The sequence below is a fragment of the Castor canadensis genome, chromosome 7 (genome assembly GCF_047511655.1).
Source record: "Castor canadensis chromosome 7, mCasCan1.hap1v2, whole genome shotgun sequence".
NCBI lineage: Eukaryota > Metazoa > Chordata > Mammalia > Rodentia > Castoridae > Castor > Castor canadensis.
The window spans coordinates 138135647-138157171 of record NC_133392.1 but is presented as its reverse complement, the minus strand read 5'-3'; the positions used below and the strand labels follow the sequence as shown (position 1 = coordinate 138157171).

Below are 21525 nucleotides of genomic sequence, written 5' to 3'. Positions count from 1 at the left end.
AATGTAATGATGAAAATATTGTGAGGTGTCATGAACAAACAGTAATTGGAATAATAAGCAAAGGGATGAGTTTGTGTAATAAGATCAATGAGGCAGGAGCTGCAGCGTGTGTGTCTGGGGGCCAGGAAAACCCTGTTCAATCTCCCCTGAACCACCTCTCCAAGGGTGTTTTCCCAGAGACCAGAGAAGCTGCTGGTAGTCGAGGCTGAACTGACCCTCCCCAGGGCGAGTTCCACGTGCTTGAGTGTGGCTGTTTGCGGAGGGGGGGTGGTGAATGGATGCAGGAAAAAGGATAAACTTTCAAGGTTATTTTATTAGTCTAAAATGGGATTTTGAGCTGGGTGTAATGGCACACATTTATAATCCCAGGTACTTGGAAGGTGGAGATGGGAGGAACATGGTTTGAGGACATCTCAGGAAATAGCAAGATCCTATCTCAAAGAGACAAACTGGGTGTGGTGGTGCATGCCTGTAATCCTACCTATGTAGGAGGTGGAGGTAGAACAACTGCAGTTTGAGGCTGGCCCAGGGCAAAAGTGGGAGACCCTATCTGAAACCAAAGCAAGAAGGACTGGATGCATGGAACAACTGGCAGATTGTCTGCTTACCAAGTGTGAGACCCTGAGTCTAACCCCACCCCTCGCAAAAAGAAAAAATGGAATTCTGCACCTGTCTCAATGTGTCCTTTCTGTGACTGTAAAATGTTATCAATTAAAGACAATGTTACCCATAAATAATGATTTTAAAAAGTTTATTGGCAAAATGATAATTACATGGTACCTGCTTGCTACCTTGCAGAAACTAAGTCACCTCTAGATATGGCCTGTGAGTTGGACACTGTTTTATAAAGGAGGAAGCTGGGGCTGAAAGGTTTGGTGCCCTAATCATGGGTAAGTGGTAGAGAAGAGACTTGACCTTGGGCCTGCCTGTGTGACTGCTCAGCCAGGCCAGCCCATCTGCCAGCCTGTTTAGCTGTCCTCTGCAGAGCCCAGGGCTCCATAGAGTTGTCCCAGGCAAGGCTGACGTTTGTGGCTTTTTATCCCTGGGTCCTGGGGATGGAACTCAGGGCCTCCTGCATGCTGGGAACTAAGTCTCATCTACGTAGCCACATGGACATTTGAGATGCTGGTTAACTGTCCCAGCAAGCACAGTGCTGCTTTGATCTGTTTTGAGTATTTGATGGGGTTTTATGTAATAGTTCACTGTGAGCAAGTTCCATGGCTAACAGGGAGCACGGTAAGTACTCTACTAATTCAGCCTGTCTTTCATCCAGCCATGCACTGTGGGTATTCAGCAAGCAAACTTTACAAATTAGGGACAGCCAGCAATTGTCCCTATTCCCTGGGCTATCACCTGAGAACCCCCTACCCTCTGGTCCTGAGCTCTGATCAGCTTTCTTTAGGACTCTGGAAAGGATGCAGGAAGAGCTGGGGACAATCCCTAACCCTTTGCCCCTCTCCCCTCAGCAACCCCTGTTCTCCTGCTGCCTGTTCCACAATGCTCTCCCAGACTTCCCATTCTGCCCTTCTTCTCCAGTCCCCTCTACATCGCTGCTAAAATGCAACTCATCAGAAAGGCCGTTCCTGCTCACCCTTTGCAAAAGAGCAACCTCACCTCCAGTACTTTTTTTTTTCCCAGTGGTGTACTGGAGTTTTGAACTCAAGGCCTTGCACTTGCTAGGCATATGAGACATGCTCCCAGCTCTATTTTGTTTTAGTTTATTTTTCAGATGGGTATCATGTTTTTTGCCTGGGCCAGCCTTGGACTGTGATCTTCCTACCTCTGTCTCCTTTATAACTGGCATTACAGGTGTGTGCCACCATGTTCTGCTTATAGGTTGAGATGGAGTCTTGTTAACTTTTTGGCAGGGGAGGCCTTGAATCTCCATCCTCCCAATCTCTGCCTCCTGAGTATCTGGGAAATCCCCAGCTCTTTCTAAGCTGACTTGATTTTTTCTCTGTAGCCCTGCTGGACATAGTATTTATCTATGTTTATGGTTTCTGTCCCCCAACCAGAATGTGGACCTCAACTGAAGAGCCTTTCTCTGTTTTGTTCACTTTTGAATCTCTAAGCCCTAGAAGCCTGAAATGGGCACTCTACTGAGTCCGACTCCTGCCTCTCCCTCTCCTCAGCTAGGTGGATGGTCTTCTTAGGGGTTCTCCAAGAGTGAGCATCCCCATCAGACTAGTAAGGCACCCATCCACTCCACTCGACTGGTACTCCCCTTGGGTAGGGTCACATCGCTTAGCGGTAAGCCCAGACAGATTTCTTTGCAAGAAGCATCCTTAAGCAAGAGTCCTGTACGTCAAGATCAGGCTAGGCTATAAAAGAGCCCGTCTCTATCTTCCACAGGAGGCAGGGGCAAGAAGAGGTTAGGCCTCATGCCCAAGGCCCCATCACAGGTGAGCATGGGCTGCGTCCATCCTCAGACCATTTGCCTCTTGACCATGTGCAGTTCACCGCCTTACACCACCCCATTAAGTGAAGCAAAATGAAAGCACGTGACCACCTACCAACACACCTTGGCAGAGGCGAGCTCCACAGGCGCCGTCTGCCCCCCAGGCACGTGATGCGGGCCGTGCCCTCCAGACGGTACCCGGGGAAGCAGGAGAAGGTCAAGGTGTCACCCACACCAAACTGCAAGCCCTTCCGGATGCTGTAGGCCGGGACCTCAGGCTCCTCACAGGGCTCCAAGTCGTACTCTGCAAAGGCAGAGGGAGAGTTGGGCTCTGAACATCTTGGGAGATGCAGAGAAAGAAGATAAGAATGCACAGACCAGAGACAGTGACAGACAGACTTACAGACCACACTCTCTGAGGGGACATCCGAGGACTTTTTCCTCTGTCCCTTTATCTGCATTTGAGCCCTGAGCCTCAGGGATGGCAGACACTCCTAGTTTTTCTCTCCAGGCACAGAACGAGCTCAATCCAATCAGTGGGTTCCAGAGGATCGGAGTCTGTGACCTGGCCTCGGGCAGCTTGCACTGGGGGAAATGACTCCAAATGCTATACTGGAAGCTTCCTCTTGGCAATGCTTGCTTTGAGCAGATGGCAAGCATGGTGGGGTGGCATTTTGGGGCCAGGGATCTGCCTAGTGCCTTTAATGTCAATGTGGAAGTGACCATCTTCATCCCTCAGGGTATCTCCATTCGTTCTGGATGCAGTGGCCAGGGCTCTGTGTGGTGGTAAGGAGGGCCCTTCTCAGATAGTTGAGGTCCACTGTCTGCTTATGTCCCATGGGCCAGTGCTGCTCAGGCACATGACAGGTGGCTTCTGTGTGGAGAGCCAGCAGGGGCTAACCTGGACATGTCCCAGTTCCTAGAGAGCAAGCATCTCTTGCCCATCCCAGGAGGAATTCATCAATGTCCCTGTCCTGCTGATGGCAGGGTGGGCAGGAGGCCCTGGTGCATCTTGGGGCAAGAGTGTTGGGGGTCTGGATACTGGAGGCACAACAGCCCTTTCTTCCCCCTGAATACCAGTGAGAGAGCTTTCCTTTCAGGATTCCTAAACACAGAGATAAATACTTACTACTGTGAAACTAGCATTGATGAAGATCCCAAATGATATTAAAGCACTCCAAGGTTAATTTAAAACCCTTTTTTTTAAAAAAAAATCTAATTGTGGGGGTTGTAAAATAGTGGAAGTGACTCAGGAGAAGAATTTGGAGTAACTAGGGCAGGAAGGGACTTTTGTGAAGTCCTATAATTCAACCAGCAAGGGGATTGCACAGTGAATTTCCTAGCTCTTTCCAAGATCATTATAAGTAAGTTCTTCCTGTGTCTAAACCAAGTATCTTTTGCTGCAGCATTAAGGTCATTCTCCCAGAGACTAGAGTGTGATTTAATATCTACCCACTAGGAAGACAGAATGGCACCCCAGCCTCTTCTCCCCAGGGGCCCTCACACTCTTTACCTGAGAAAGTAATGTTGAATCCTTCGTAAGACATAGAGAAATCAGAAACGAAGCGGACCTGGGCAGTGAAGTTGCCATAGAGACCAGCGCTGATGGGAGCTGGCAGCCTTGAGCCAGTCAGCTGCTTCAGGGGCTGGGTGAAGCTGCCATTCTCAGTGATGAGGAGGTAGTCATGGCCACTTTCCAGGTGGAAAGTGTGGAAAGTAAAGAACACACCTGCCGAGAGGTCAGAGGATCAGGTTGGGGATGGGGAGATGGCTGAAGCAAACCCAGCTTTGAGCTGAGTCTAAACAAACATTTCCCAGTTGCAAATGCCTTTTGGTGTGTTAGCTTTTACCAGCATGCAATGACAGAGCATCCAGGCCAACTCCAACCAATGAACCTGAACTTGCCATTATCCAAAGGTCTATTCAGGGAGATAGGCACCTCCTTTATGGTTGTCAATGACTGCAAGGGAGATTTATAGCTAGATCTATGACAACACTTCATAGCCATTCACTAATTCATCCAACACATCCAACATGTGTTTATGGAATATTTACTGGGGAGAGAAGGTGCAAAGGGGAATACACACATCAAACAAATAGTTATCATACGGAGTGCTGAACACTGTAACTGGTGTAGATCACTGTGCCATGGGCGGAGTAGACAAAAGTGTATAGCAGGAAGAGAGAAGTGCACAACAGTTTTAGAAATGAGTAAACACTTGACTGGGTGGGGGTGACTCATGCTTGCAATCTCAACTTCTCAGGAGGCAGAGATCAGGAGGATCATGGTTCAAGGTCAGCCCAGGTAAAAAGTTAGTAAGATCCCATCCCAACAACAACATAAAATCTGGGTGTGGTAGCATGTGCCTATCATCCCAGTTATGAGAGAGGCTGTAGGTAGGAGGATCACAATCACAGGCTGGCCTTGGGTAAAAATGTGAGACCCTAACTAAAAAATAACCAAAGTATAAAATAAAAGGGCTGGGGACATGGGTCAAGTGGTCGAGTGCCTGCTTAGCAAGTACAAAGCTCTTGAGTTCAAACCCCTGGACTTCCCCCCCACCCCCCCAAAAAAAAGAAAAAAATGAGCAAACACTTGATTTGGGTCTTAAAAGGATGCATGGAAATTAACTAGGTAGGACAAGAGTGTCCCAGGCAGGGAACTGCCCGGGGATGGAAGAGCTGATGATGGAGGACTCCACAAGCAGCAGGATGGGGCTGGGTACCCTCATGGGAGACACCTGAAATTGAGGTTGGAGAGGGAGGCTAAGGCCAGACCTGACACTTTTTGGAGACAATGAGAAGCCATCCTACTGTACAAAGTGCATCAGAATTCAGTTTCAGCAAGAGGCAGGTGGCCATGAGGAGGACGAAGGGAATGGAGAGGAGGCAGAAAGGCAGTCAGAAGGTCACTGTTATGCACTGGACTAGGGAGCATAGAGCTGGGCAGAAGAGGCAATGACAGGTGACAAATGTGAGAACTTAGGCAGGTGGTAGACAACCACAGGTGCCATGCAAAGCACAGAGGAAAGGATAGCTGGGAGCCCACGTGGCCTGATGGCCAGCCACAGGAACAGGCTGTAGAAGATTCAGCTTTAAACACTGGCCTTTGCACTATCTAAGCTGTAGGAACAACAGGGCAGCTGGAAGGGCAGATTTGGAAGATCAGGATTCAGGTAGGATGACGGAGGCAGATCTGGGAGTTGCCAGAAAAAGAGGTGGTATTTGAAACCACATCATGGACTAGAAGAGAGAAGGCAGAAAGTCAGAGGAGGAGAAATGGGAGTACGGAGAGAAGTGGCATGAAGTGGGAGACAAGGAGAAGGGTGGAGGGGACAGTAAGGAGAAGAGCCAGAGGTGGAAAGAGGGGCTACATGAATGTCCAGCTGGGATGTGGATAAGTGTCTACTTGCACTAGGCACCTACCAAGTGCTTCTGGGAAAGAAGAGATGTAAAATATTGAGCACCAAGTATTGGGTGCCACTATTCTTGCCATTTTACTTGCTCTGTAGCCAGCCCCTATCAGCTGGGATGGAAGATGTGGAAACTCATTTAATCCTTCCAAGATGTGGGTATAATTATTACCATCTCCATTTTATACCTGAGGAAAATGAGGCAAGGTCACCCCCTACTGTGTGGTAGAGCTTGGGTGTGAACTCAGCAACCTGACCGCAGATGCAGTGCTGTGAGGACCACTCCAAGCTGTTGCCTCCCCAGCTCAAGAGAGTTGGTGGCAGGGTGGCAGGTGGGGGGGAGGATTGGGGAGTGAGGAAGGGTGTGGAGTGGCAGGATCTTAGCACCAAGAGAAGCTCTTGAACTTGTCCATACTTCAGCTGTGTCTATGTGGTGATAGCATTCGATGCATACCTACGTCAATCAGTGTGCTCATGGGGATTTGTTGTGATGGTGCCCGGGCAGGTGCATGGCTAGATGAGGAGTGCTGGGCCCAATGGCTACTCAAAGTATGGTTCATGTACCTGCAGTGTGGGCATACCTGGGAGTTTGTGAGGAATACAGAATCTCAGAACCTACAGACTCAAAATTGGAGTGCCAAGGAGGTGCCTAACTCATTTGTAGGTGCCTAAAAGTTTGAGAAATACTCTTCTATGTAATCACTGATGTACTTTTGATGAATGCTAAAGCATTTTTCATATTCTTGCCTCCCTGTTGATAGGAGCTGGTGATCCTGGAGTATTTGAGCTTCTATGGGTGGGGGTTGGGGAGACAGAACCCAGCAGAGGAGATGGGGACTAGGATTATGGTTTGTAATTCCCTGCATCCAGGGATGAATCCAAGTTTCACTCTGTTCAAGCACATAGGTACTAAGCACCTATCAAGTGCAGGCCTGGCACTTAGCACTGGGAAGGATGATTTTTCCTCTTAGTGAAGGAGACAAAAGCATCAGTAGTGAGAATGCAGAGTGGGGCAGGGGAAGGGTTGGCAGGACTTCAGAGGTGTCCATGGTCATTGCCAGGAGAAATTGGAGCATGCATGGAGGGCATGTATGTGTACATGTGCCTGCATGGATGTGTGCTCCATGAGGACTGGCTCTTCAGTCTAGAGAACTTGGGAAGTATGTGTTTTTCCTTCTCTGAGGAACATGGGCCAGGCGGGTGCAGAGCAGTTGCAAATGAGTTGATGAAATACAGCTTTGCACTCTGTTCTTCTAGCATGCAAATATGGCCCCTCCCAAGGAGTAAACATTTGGCTGGGATTCTAAGTTTGAGCAAACAACTGAGATGAAACCCCTGGGCTTCCCAGCTGTGCTGATTGCTTGGAGCTTTTTGTCCATTGTGAGAAAATGAAGACATTGTCACAGAAACAGAGAGGCTCCATGTTGGAGTTTGAATTCAGATTTGGTGTGACAGTTGCACACACGGGAGTGAACTGTGCAGAATCGTAGGAGTCACATCAATACCACATAGAGCAGAAAGGGCAGGGATCAAATACCCATCTACCAGCCGAAGGGCCATGGAGAAAGCTGTGTGGCGCTCTGTGTTCTTGTTTCCCTAGTTGCAGTATGTGGATGATGGTGTCCCCTCCCGAGTGGCATTTAGTCCTCAGAGTGACAGACAACTGAGACAGCATATGCAAATGCCCACACACAGTCCTAGCACCAGCAGGTATTCTCTGCCTAGCTCACCTGATCCCCAGATGGCTTTGTAGGTTAAGAGAGGTTAGTTCTGGGGTCTTAGCAAGGGCACATTCTCTGGGCTCCTGAATTTCCCATTCCCTGGGCATGTGGCAAGCTGGACAAGTCTGAATTTCATAGTTTTGAGTTTTCCCAGCTATGTGTCTGCCTGGTTGGAAACAACCAAGTCAGCAGCCCAAGGAGAGGCTTGAGGAGAAGGGTCCAGGCTCAGCTCAATTCAGTTCATGTCACCAACACTTCTGTAGTTCCTTGTATGCGAGGTGGAGAGCCAGGAGCTGGGGGAACTGCAGGACACAAGAGACCTTGCTCTCAAAGAGCTCCAAGTCTATCGGGGAGGCAAATGATGAAAACACAAGATCTGTATGGTAGGATGAAATCTGCGGTCAGGAGGTATAGAGCGCTGTGGGTACCCACAGAAGGGAGACCAGCCTAGATGCAGGGTTGGGAGAGGGGTCAGGTAAGGCTTGGGAGAGGAAGTGAGTTTGGAGGGATGAAGAACTAGCCAAGCAAGGGACTTAGAGCCACCACTACCTCCATGGCTAGGGAAGAAGAGGTCCAGAGGAAGAATTGGTACCTTGTGCAAATTACAGAGGAGAAAGCCTATCAATTTCCAGAAACTGAATGAAGGCCTGTGTAGTTAGAACTCTGTTTAGAGGACTCAGCTCTAACAGGCTGAGAAAGGTAAGTTAAAGCTGTAGGCCTCATTCGCTAGTGTACACTTTGGGCTGTATGCTAAGGTTTAGGTGAGCTGTTGCATAGTTCTAAGAAGTGAACTGAACATTCACCAGGACCTCTTGTGTATTCTCTACCCCAGCACCTTTCAACATGTCCAATTCCAGTGCATAGTGCATTCTTGAAGACAGGCTTATGTTTAACTCCAGGACACCTGCCTAACCTCCTAGGTTGAGCTCCAATCTCTACAGGCCTCTGACTGCTCTATCACACACTGACCCTGCCACACTGAGACAGGGGTTAAGCTGTGGATCTCGACCACTGGGCCATAAACTTCTGAGTGCAGTTATCATACAAATAAGGATTTGTCAAATAGTTAGTGAGCCATACTGACTTGTAGGCAAAGACACACATGGAAATACATAGAGAAGCATGCACCCCTGTGACCACAGAGGCCCAGTTACTGGAAATCACGACTGAAGGGTTGTCATGAGGGCTGCTAGACTGCCTAGAGGGCCCTGCCTTACCTTTCCCAAAGAAGCACCAGACTATCCTAGCCTTGACCTGGGCAGGCCTAGTAAAGGCCAAGGTGAAGCACCTAGCTACACATGGTGGGAATAGAGCTGACTTTTTAAAAAAACTTTTTTATACACATAGTAAATTTTACATGTAATATCTATTTTTTAAAAGGCAAGATATGAGAATAAGAGACAACTCCTATTGGCCTCTCAGGGTAGATCTTTTCAGACTGGTTTCTATGCAGATATCTTCGCTTATGTTTCACAAACGGAAGCTATTCTTTTGGCAAACTTTGTTACTTAACGATTTACTGCAGCCGCCTTTGTGAATGTGGAAATATTCTTTCCCATTCTTCCTGTTCATGATTGCCTAGAATTTCATTCTATGACTGAACCATATGTTTTACTTCACATTTTCTTACTGATGGACATTTGAAGAATGGCAGCTACATCGTGAGTACAGTTTTATTTATTGTTTTTAGGTAAATGCCAGTATGTGGAATTGCTAAGTCCCAAGGCCCTGTACTTGGAAGACTGATTTCCATCCTCAATCGCCTCTTTGGAAAACCACTTCACACCAGGTCAGTGGTGCCCACGCTCTCCCTCCCACATTACGACTTTCTTTGATGACATGAAAGGGAAATGGTATTTCATTACTGGCTGAAATTGCATTTCTTTAATTGTTGGTGGCACCGATGTTTTTCAATTTGTATTTCAATTAGGAAGCGTCAGTTTATAGCTCTGCTCATTTTGCAGGCTGATGGGCCAGACACATTTCCCTTACAGAGTTTTAAGAGTGCTTTACACATCAGGTTAGTCAATTATACATATCAGAAGTATTTTTGTGTATTTACTATTTGACTTTGCATTTTTATGGAGGTTTTTTATTTTACGTAAATCCTATCTAAATTTTATTTTAATTGAATCTAGCAGCTTTTGCCTGTTGATCCTGCTTTGGGAGTTACTCTTGAAGGTACATCCCTTGGCAAAGGTTAGATATTCACATTTTTCTGATGCATTATGTGCCTTAAACATATGAACTATGGGTTGAGTTTTGAATTTTTTCAAATAGTAAAACCCACCATTTAGCCCCATTTATTAAATAATCCACTGTCTCTTCAATGGATCTGAAGTGACACTTACACACATTTCCTTCTCACGTGTACAAAGGCAGGTGCGCGCGTGCACACACACGCACATACCACACAAACACACACACACACACAAACACACACAAGGAAGCATCTATTTCTGGATCTTTACCATCTCTCACTGATTTGGATGTCTGATCCTGTACTCACACCACACTTTTAACATTATTTAGCCCATAACAACATTTTAATATCTGGAAAGGCTATTCATTCATTTCAATGGCATGTTAATTCTTCTAGACCAGTGGTTCTTAATTAAAGGCATGCATCAGAATTATCGATGAAGAGTTCTCAAACACAGAGGCCTGGTTTCTGCCCCAATAAAGAAGATCAGAACCTGTAGGGTGGGCCTCACATTAACTACTTGTACTTGCTAAAATGCAGAGGGGATGAGCCAGAACTCTAGGTGAACTCTGGGATATGCCTCTGAGAGTAGAGTCTGTATTTGCTGTTTTCCTGCAGTTCCCCAGCCCCAGTGTCTGCCACAAGGGTGACATTTAATGAATATTTGTTGGGTGAAAGAATATATTAACTAATTCTTATTTGTAACTAGGAGCTTTACTTTGAGCTTGGAGAACTTGGACTCCCAAAGATCACTTATATTAGGAAAGCTGAGGCAATGAAGCAGGCTGGTAAGGAATACGAATGAACATCACCTGAGGATGTGGTGAATCATAGAATCCGAAAGGTAGGCATGTGGCCACATCTGTAATCCCAGTACTCAGGAGCTGAGGCTTATAAGTTCCAGGCCAGCCTGGACAACACAACAAGTTCCAGGCCAGTCTGGTTTACATATCACATGAGGAAGAGGGAACAGAGGTGTCCTGTGATCTTCCATGGCACAGAACAAGGACAAAGCTTTCAGGGACACCTAATAGACTATGAAGAGGGAACAGATCTATCAAAAATGACAGTAGGTACCCATTTATGGAATGGGTTGCCATCTCCCCACCAATAAGGAGTTTAGACCATCTTACGGGAAGTGACTTAGAGGGGAATTGTACGCTCAGTGAGATTTGATGGTTGGTAACCAGTAAGATTTCTTTCAGCACAGAGATTTTAGATTCTCAACAGTATTTATTAAATAAGTTCTATGATTCAAAGAAATGAGAAGGCTTTGGAAATGTTCTTATTGGTGAGAAAAATTCAGACTAAGCTTATACATCATTATATAGAAGAATTCCCATTGAGATCACCTTGATCTGGGAATTTGGGATCCTGACCTTGGGTCAGTTCTTAATACCTGATATGGGCCTAAACACTCACCCTTGCCATGTGATGTTTCTATAATCCAGGTGCAGTTCAAGTTGTTGGGGTAGAAGTCAGGGAACCCTGGTGACAAGATGGTGCCACTGGAGCCTTGAATGAAGCCACCACAGAGTGCTACAGGAGTGAAGAGGAAAATGAAAAACTGGAGTGACTCCTTCCACAATCCTCCTGGAACCTTATGCCCCAGCTCCTCTTAAAACCCCACCCTCACCAAAGGGTGAAGGGAAGGAGTGGACTGGCCCTTCCAGCTCCTGGACTTTCATGGCAAGAAGTGAACGCATTCCTTCAGCGCCCCCTGATGGTGGGCCTCACCTTCGCAGCTAGGCAGGGCACGACTCCACTGGAAGTTAGGCTCACATTCCAAGGGCTCCCCATCACTTAATGTGTAGCCAGAGTCACAGCTGAATGTCACCAGAGCACCCACGTAGAAGTCATTCCCATGACGCTGCCCATTGACGGGGATTCCTGGATCTAGACAGTGGTCTGACTGCATTGTTATAGCTGGAAAAGAGAAGTCACAGCTGGAACAGACAGTACCCATCATCACCATGGAGGGACAAACAGAGGGAGAAGAGGAATGGCTTTATAAGGCTGAAGTTATCAGTTACTGACTCATGAAACATGGCTGTCGGTATTTCCAGAAAGGCTGCCTGTCTTTCAAACAAGCTGGTTTGATTATTTGTTCATTGGATCATTCATTCAATAAGCATTTGTTAAGTGTCCATTATAGCTCAGGCCTTAAACTAAGGCTGAGGAATACAAATACAAATAAGAAAATGACCTTGTCTTTATGGTGTACCCAACTCTATTTCAACCTGCAAAGAACTGAAGTAACATTGATCCTTTAAATTGGTAATGAATGCAGAAAATGATGAGGTGGCAGAGGGGTGGCAGTAAATGTAAGCAGGAGATGCCGTCTTAATTCAAATTCATGGTCAGTCAATAGGTCTATCCCCAGAGCATCCAGCACCATAGCACCCAGTCACCAGCACTAGAGAAGCTGTGAGGTTTGCATTTGGGACCTGATGTGAAGGTTATGAGTAACTCTTAGCTCCCATGGCCCCTGAGAGGTGCTGAGAGTGAGGGATAATCTTCCAGAGAGTATGGCCTAACTGAGAATGCCTTGGGATGGCTTGAGCTGGGGCCTATGGTGGAGCACAGTCCCAGGTCTTTCACCCACCTGTGCCACCCTTGTCATCCACCCCCTGCACCCACCCACTGAGACTCACTCTCGTATCGGAGCTGAAAGCCAATGTCCGAGTGGCTCTTGTCAGTGGAGAAGAGGAGGTAGAGGTAGTTGCTGGTGCTGATGAGGAACTGGGGGACCTGGGTCCCGTGGTAAACCCCAATCAAGGGAGCCGAGTATGTTCGTCCATCTCTCACTTCCAGAGTGTCATAGTTAACCTCAGTTTTAAATCTGCCAAATGACGTCAATGAAAAGTTCTTGAGAAACCCAAGGCTTATTAATTTCCAAATGACTAAAGTTCTGCCTGACCCAGGGCTTCAGACAATCAGATTTTGGCAGCCTGGGATCTTCCAATATAATTTGCACACTTTTGTTAGTGATGTGGAAAGATTTTCACTACTGTATTTAACCCTCTTCCTCCTTCCACAGTTGGATGCATCTCTCCCAATTGTCTCTATAGCCTGAGCCACAACCCATATGAAAACCTAGAAGAACAAAGACTAGCCTCATGGGAGTCAGAATGTTCTATGCCAGGTGACAACATACTAAAGCCCCATGCCAAATCTGGTCTATGGCCTGGAAACTAAGAATGACTTTTTCATTTGTGAAGGTATGATGAAAAAAAGCAATAAAAAAATAGGCAACAGAGGTTCACAAGTAGGCACATGGCCCACAAAACCTAGAATATTCAGCATTGGTCCCCCTTCACAGATGGCTTTTGCAGGCCACGCGTGCTTTGTGCACAGGAAGTTCGTGTTCCTATTTGGGTGGATACTTTCTCATCAAGGAGCATCAGCAGGGTGGGAGTGGCTGTGGGACACACGAGAAGGATTTGGGGCAGACACAAGAAGACTGTCTTCTCATGTTGGAAATTTCTGGGTTACAGTCCTTGGATGTTATGCCTTCTTCAACATCTAAGGTGTCTATCCACATCTCCCCCTTGGGGAACAGGGGAGGGAAGGGCTCTGGCATCCCAGGTAATATCCTAGCCTTCTCTTCCCCTCTCCAGTTACAGCCCCCCAATAGTCCAAACTAAGCCCAAGGGCAAAGCCAGTGAACTCTGCCCCACCCAAAGCAGTCACTCCCCAAACATGCTGATATTATGGCATTGGTGCTGGTCTCTAGCCACTTCGGGTTCCCTCCCCCTTTGTAGACCTCACCCCATTGGCCACTTCCTCAATGCTGTGGTTACCAGCACCTGTCGAAGGTGATTTTGATGGGATAGCCTGGCTGCGCTTCAATCACCCAGGCACAGCTCAGGGCATCCTTGTAGAAGCCAGGCCAGCCTGGAGAGAGGATGGTACCACTAGGCGAAGTCAGATGACCACCGCAGGGAGCTGAGGGACAGAGGGAGAGAAACAGGTTTCTTAGGGGACAAATGAATGAACAAACAAACAAAAATCCTCTCTATAAAATGTGCCAGCCAACAGGATTGTTTTTGTTTTTATGGAAAATTACATAAAGTATAAACTGTGAGTTTTGTCTATTGGGACCTTTATGGATGTGTACAGTTACATCATTTGGAGGTTTATTAAAGGCCAGAGGGGAGAAATGAAAACAATCCTTTAGACAAAGTCCTTTTGTCATTCTAGCAGCACAGCTAATATTTGGGTCACACTGGCTTTTTCTTTGTTCCTCGCTCAATTGTCAGGCCTGAGGCAGAGGCATCAGCCCAGTGGAGCTCCTCCCATCCACACTGGGGAGGAAGAGGCCAGAACTCCACTAACTCAGGGCAACTGTACTGCTGCTCTAAGTCATTTATCTTTCACAACTTGGAGCCCCCAGCATTTAGCACAGTGCTTAGCACAGTTGTCTCTCCAGGATTATTGGTTGGATGAATAAATGGATGGATAAAAGGATGAGTGAATGCAGCCCATGGCAGGTAAGTCCAGAAGGCACCAGCTGGTCTCGACATACCTCCTGGCTGTCTCAGGTGTGTCAAAGCCTGTCATCTCTCTTCAGGCTTTCTCTGCCCACTCCTCCCATCGTTCAGCTTCCCTATTCCCACCTGCATCTTCCTACCACTCTTGTCTCTTTCTGAAACCACACCCTGGCCCCCGTGATGATTACCAGAGAGGTTCCAACACACCTTCCTCAGGGAACATGGGGGATTTCACTGTCCACCCTTTTGGAAGTTAGGCAAGGCCTAACTTTGACTGTTTTTACCATGTGGAAATGGTAAAGGGTAGGGCATGGTTTGCAGTCTTCTCTTCCTGCCTCGGTGACTGTGGAAACAGGTATCGAGATGGAAGTCCCATTCATTTGGGCCTTTAAATGACTCTGAGGAGAACCCCCCAATGGCCTGTGTTAAACATGTAGCCTTCATGGTCTGCAATCCTGTGTTAAGCCATTGGGATTTGGAGGTTGTTAATAGTCTAACCCAGCCTACCTAACACTTCCTCAGGTTTAATGATGAGGGCGTTTATACCAACCCCCACCAAGGCTGCTGACACTGTCATGGCCACTGCCACTGGCTGAGCACTCACTCCATGTCTGATGGTTAGACCCATACATAATCCGTTTCACTCTTCAGAAAACAAACAGCCTTGTGAAGTCAGGGCTGCTATCATCTCCTAAGAAAGCTGAAGTTTATGTAACTAGCCTGGGGTTTGCATGTCATAGAGCCTGGATTCAGAGTTAGGTAAGACAGCACAGAACCAGGAATTGTAAGCCAAGCAGCCTTCAGTCTTAAAGGAACACCTGCTGCCTCTGGAAGAACCTCTTATTGTGAAGTTACCAGAGGCCAAAACCAAACGAGCAAGCAAGCAAGCAAGCAAACAAACAAAAAACCCAACTCCCGAACAGGGTCAAGAAGGGTGTACAGATCAAAAAGATTATTCACCACGACCAAGTAGGCTTCATCCCAGGGATGCAGGGGTGGTTCAACATACGAAAATCAATAAATGTAATAAACCACATTAACAGAAGCAAAGACAAAAACCACTTGATCATCTCAATAGATGCAGAAAAAGCCTTTGATAAGATCCAACACCATTTCATGATAAAAGCTCCAAGAAAACTAGGAATAGAAGGAAAGTACCTCAACATTATAAAAGCTATATATGACAAACCTACAGCCAGCATTATACTTAATGGAGAAAAACTGAAACCATTCCCTCTAAAATCAGGAACCAGACAAGGATGCCCACTATCTCCACTCCTATTCAACATAGTACTGGAATTCCTAGCCAGAGCAATTAGGCAAGAAGAAGGAATAAAAGGAATACAAATAGGTAAAGAAACTGTCAAAATATCCCTATTTGCAGATGACATGATCCTATACCTTAAAGACCTAAAAAACTCTACTCAGAAGCTTCTAGACATCATCAATAGCTACAGTAAGGTAGCAGGATATAAAATCAACATAGAAAAATCATTAGCATTTCTATACACTAACAATGAGCAAACTGAAAAAGAATGTATGAAAACAATTCCATTTACAACAGCCTCAAAAAAAATCAAATACCTAGGTGTAAACCTAACAAAAGATGTGAAAGACCTCTACAAGGAAAACTATACACTTCTGAAGAAAGAGATTGAGGAAGACTATAGAAAGTGGAGAGATCTCCCATGCTCATGGATTGGTAGAATCAACATAGTAAAAATGTCTATACTCCCAAAAGTAATCTACATGTTTAATGCAATTCCCATCAAAATTCCAATGACATTCATTAAAGAGATTGAAAAATCTACTGTGAAATTTATATGGAAACACAAGAGGCCACGAATAGCCAAGGCAATACTCAGTCAAAAGAACAATGCAGGAGGTATCACAATACCTGACTTCAAACTATATTACAAAGCAATAACAATAAAAACAGCATGGTACTGGCACAAAAACAGACATGAAGACCACTGGAACAGAATAGAGGACCCAGATATGAAGCCACACAACTATAACCAACTTGTCTTTGACAAAGGAGCTAAAAATATACGATGGAGAAATAGCAGCCTCTTCAACAAAAACTGCTGGGAAAACTGGTTAGCAGTCTGCAAAAAACTGAAACTAGATCCATGTATATCACCCTATACCAATATTAACTCACAATGGGTCAAGGATCTTAATATCAGACCACAAACTCTAAAGTTGATACACGAAAGAGTAGGAAATACTCTGGAGTTAGTAGGTATAGGTAAGAACTTTCTCAACGAAACCCCAGCAGCACAGCAACTAAGAGACAGCATAGATAAATGGGACCTCATAAAACTAAAAATCTTCTGTTCATCAAAAGAAATGGTCTCTAAACTGAAGAGAACACCCACAGAGTAGGAGAAAATATTTGCCAGCTACACATCAGACAAAGGACTGATAACTAGAATATATAGGGAACTTAAAAATCTAAATTCTCCCAAAACTAATGAACCAATAAAGAAATGGGCAAATGAACTAAACAGAACTTTCTCAAAAGAAGAAATTCAAATGGCCAAAAAAACACGTGAAAAAATGCTCACCATCTCTAGCAATAAAGGAAACGCAAATTAAAACCACACTAAGATTCCACCTCACCCCTGTTAGAATAGCCATCATTAGCAACACCACCAACAACAGGTGTTGGCGAGGATGCGGGAAAAAGGAACCCTCTTACACTGTTGGTGGGAATGTAGACTAGTACAACCACTCTGGAAAAAAATTTGGAGGCTACTTAAAAAGCTAAACATTGATCTACCATTTGATCCAGCAATACCACTCTTGGGGATATACCCAAAAGACGGTTACTCCAGAGGCACCTGCACACCCATGTTTATTGTGGCACTATTCACAATAGCCAAGTTATGGAAACAGCCAAAATGCCCCACCACTGACGAATGGATTAAGAAAATGTGGTATCTATCCACAATGGAATTTTATGCAGCCATGAAGAAGAACGAAATGTTATCATTTGCTGGTAAATGGATGGAATTGGAGAACATCATTCTGAGTGAGGTTAGCCTGGCCCAAAAGACCAAAAATCGTATGTTCTCCCTCCTATGTGGACATTAGATCAAGGGCAAACACAACAATGGGATTGGACTTTGAGCACATGATAAAAGCGAGAGCACACAAGGGAGGGGTGAGGATAGGTAAGACACCTAAAAAATTAGTTAGCATTTGTTGCCCTTAACGCAGAGAAACTAAAGCAGATACCTTAAAAGCAACTGAGGCCAATAGGAAAAGGGGACCAGGAACTAGAGAAAAGGTTAGATCAAAAAGAATTAACCTAGAAGGTAACACACACGCACAGGAAATCAATGTGAGTCAATGCCCTGTATAGCTATCCTTATCTCAACCAGCAAAAACCCTTGTTCCTTCCTATTATTGCTTATACTCTCTCTACAACAAAATTAGAAATAAGGGCAAAATAGTTTCTGCTGGGTATTGAGGGGGGGCTAGGGAGGGGGTGGAGTGTGTGGTAAGGGAAGGGGTGGGGGCAGGGGGGAGAAATGAACCAAGCCTTGTATGCACATATGAATAATAAAAGAAAAAGAAAAAAAAAAGAAGAATTAACCTAGAAGGTAACACACATGCACAGGAAATCAATGTGAGTCAACTCCCTGTATAGCTATCCTTGTCTCAACCAGCAAAAACCCTTGTTCCTTCCTATTATTGCTTATACTCTCTCTACAACAAAATTAGAGATAAGGGCAAAATAGTTTCTGCTGGGTATTGGGGGGGGAGAGGGAGGGGGCGGAGTGGGTGGTAAGGGAGTGGGTGGGGGCAGGGGGGAGAAATGAACCAAGCCTTGTATGCACATATGAATAATAAAATAATTTATAAAAAAAGAAGGGTGTACAGGAGCTATGTAACATTTCTGCCTTTGCAAAGTCTTGTAGATTTTACCAGGTCAAGAGTTTAATAAAATATAGTCAAATATATAGCATCCTTCTTTTCTCAATTCTATAAGCTTCTGGAATTTTCTAAAATAGTTGGTAAGCATTCTTAAAAGAAAACTCTATTAGGAAGTTTAATTAACAAGAAGGATAACAGTAATGATAACAGTCATATAGAGTGGTAGGAGAAGGAGTTAACTTCTACCGATGACTTACTGTGCTGGTTACTCTGTAGGTATTATCTAGATGCTCATGTTTGTGAAGTTATTACCCCATTTTACATAGGAGAAAATGAAAGCCAAGTAGGTTAGGGCACTAGAGCAAGGACACTGAGCTAATGAAGTGAGAACTGAGATTTAGCCTTAAAACCTCTGTCCCTAAATCTTCCTGCAGCACACAACATACTACAGTCATAGCAGACGTAATGAGCTCAAGTGTATTGAGTGTACTAGGTGTCAGGACTTAGTGTGGATTATCCTTGTGACAACTCCTACACTGAAAGGCACCTATGTTATTACCCTCATTTTATAGAAAGGGATTATTACCCTATTTTCTGTTAACGAAGGCTTAGAGAAACTAATTACATAGTGCCTACACCAAACATTGAGAAATACATTACATATGCGTACTGTCACTTCTGGAGTAACTCTAGTTTTCAAAAGCCATCCACAATCTCACTGAACCTCCTAACCCTTCCCTCCCTCTCTTGGAGGTGAGGAGGGGGCTTGCCTGTTGCTATGTCCCAGGAATCTCAGGCAAGTACTGAGTCTCAGCAGAGAGCAGGAACTCTTTCTTGGCTTCAGTTTTGCACGGGTCCAGCCTCTCTGGTTGCTGGACTGTGATTTCCTCATTTAATTTCCAGGAAGTCATAGAACACACAGCCACTACTGCTTGCCCTGCTACTCTCCACTCAGTGCACACCTATCAACAAAGCCCTGCCCAAAATCTCCAGAGAGAGAAACTAAATTCCTGCCCTTGGTGGTCACCATTTTGTTTTCTTTCTCTGCTCTACTGTTTTGTCACTCACTTCTTGTTCTCATGGTGATTATTACCTGACCTCTCTCTCAATGAGTCCTTTGCTCTCTTTGTTCTTCATCTTCATACTCCAGTGTAGCAGTTGCCTGGCAGGGATCTGGAGGGAGGGTAGCTAAATGCATTGTCTCTTTAATATCTGAAAAGATGCTCGACTTCACTTTAAAGAAGAAAACATGGATCTTAAAGCTACAACGAGATCACATTTCTCATCCATCAACTAGGCAAAGCCCAAAGCCTGAAGAGATCTGAGGCTGCAAGAAACCAGGAATTCTCCACTTTACTGGTGGAAATGCAAAATGGCACCAGTCCTGTGGAGAGGAATTTGCTAATATACAGCAAAAATCATATTCATTCACTCTCTGACACAGCAATTCTATTTCTAGACCTCCATCCCGAAGACATACTAGCAAAAATGTGAAAAATATATGTATTTGTACAAGGCTATACAGGGCAGCACTATTTGTAATAGCAAAAGAATGGAAACAGCACAAGTGTTTGGCAATAGGAGTCTGACTGAATAAACTAGGGTAATCAACCAAATGGATTGTTTATGCAGCTACCAAACAAAACCGAGGAACATGGTAACATAGTGCCATAAAGCGGACCCTGGAATATATTGCTAAGTGAATACAAGCAAGGTAGAGAATAGTGGGCAAATTATAATTCTATTTATCTAAGAAATAGCTAATATCAAAAGTTAAGTTAGTATTAAAGTACCAATATTCACTCAGATCAGCAATCAACAAAACCAAAAAGCCAAGAGGATCACCATGGAAAGAGGGGGCAACAGGGTAGAGAGGACAGTGTTAAAAGATATACTTTCCCAGAATATACATTCTTTCACACATTTCAGTTTGGAACTATGTAAATATGTTACATAATTAAAAAAATTAGATTTGATATGCAATTTCTAAAAACTCAAAGTGAACACAGTATAGTATTGCTCAGTAGCTAAAGACATTTTAAAACACAGTAATTTGATAGCCCATCCCTAGGAGGCTGTAAGGACAAAAAGAACAGAAAATGACTAGGGTTATTTTCAGTCATGGTGTAATTAGTGATAATATCTGTACTCCTCTATATGAATTATGACAGAGGAAGTTGTGATGGTGGTGTTGGGAACTTGGATTTTTAGCAAGAGTGAAAAGAGGTGCAGATATGATATGAAGGAAGTTAAAGTAAAAAAGAACAAAATGTTGTTATACTTGAAATGAATGAACTCATACTACATTTTCATTTAAAAAGCATTTCCTAGCTGTGCTCAACTGAAAAGACTTAGAAACAAGGATCAGCTCAATAGTAATAAACAGCCTCAGTGTCCAGATTCTAAGCATCAATTTCCACTAAAAGGAACCAGAGCTCCTTGGAGAAACAACTGATTGTAGGCCAAGGGCAGAAAATGTACAAGTGGAAGTTGGGCCATTCTCAAGAGGTTTCCACTAGCCAATGGGACAATTGAGCATCAAATTAGAATAATAGCTGCAATAGATTTAAATTCACAAAGTATGTTTAAATCCATTGGAATGCAATATTTTAAAAGATTCAACTTTGGAAGATGTTAGTGAGTCAACTCATTAACATGAAACTGGTAAATAAAGGAAAATAATTATTTTGTCTACCTTTCCCTTATGAACTACACCTTGGAGTAACCAAACAGTTGATGAGGACAAGTTTTCTTTAAGTATTCCAGCTCATAAAAGAAGAAAAAATAAAGACAAAAATAATAGAAAATGATGATTATGCTGAAGACTAGGATTATTTTCAGTCATGGTGTAGTTGGTGGTAATATCTATATTGGGGTTACACTTTAAAGAATTTTATAAAATTTGTTAGAAATACATACTAAAGTGTATCAGCCTTCTTTTATTTTTTTAATGGATGCAATATTATGCCTGAAATTTGTCCCAGAGTGAGAAGGGTGTTGGTGATGGAAGAGGTCGTGGGGGGGGGGGTATAAATGAAACAAAGTAGGCCATGGGTTCATAGTGCAAGTTGAATGAGGCATGTGTGGGGGTTCATTAAATTTTCCTGTATGTTTTGGTAGAGGTTAGAAACTTTCCATTAAAAAAAATGTTACAGCAAAAAGGCAATCACGTGCTTGTGTCCACGCATGCACATACATGGAAAGGAAAGAGGAGGGTCCAGTTCTGTACTGAAAAGGAAGAGTTCAGTGATAAGACAAAAGAGAGACCCTAAGTCTAAGCCTGGCACACAAATATTTATTGTAGGAACAAAATACTGGTTGAAAGGTAGAGACACTGGGTGTTATGACTAATTTGTATCCTCCCCAAATTCATAGGTTGAAGCTCTAATTGCCAATGTGGCTGTATTAAGAG

At 44.4% G+C, this 21525-nt stretch overlaps 1 protein-coding gene across 4 annotated transcripts in view; it reads right to left on the bottom strand.

Annotated features, from left to right (window-relative positions):
* The window catches only part of Csmd2 (CUB and Sushi multiple domains 2), a 546763-nt gene that overhangs the window by 168757 nt on the left and 356481 nt on the right, over positions 1-21525 (bottom strand). For all 4 annotated transcript variants that reach the window (XM_074080637.1, XM_074080638.1, XM_074080635.1 and 1 more), the window contains 6 exons: positions 13545-13683; positions 12390-12577; positions 11473-11661; positions 11158-11274; positions 3912-4127; positions 2514-2702 (listed from right to left, as the gene is read on the bottom strand). In XM_074080637.1, coding sequence (XP_073936738.1) covers positions 2514-2702; positions 3912-4127; positions 11158-11274; positions 11473-11661; positions 12390-12577; positions 13545-13683 — 1038 coding nt within the window. The remainder of the gene's footprint in view (positions 1-2513; positions 2703-3911; positions 4128-11157; positions 11275-11472; positions 11662-12389; positions 12578-13544; positions 13684-21525) is intronic.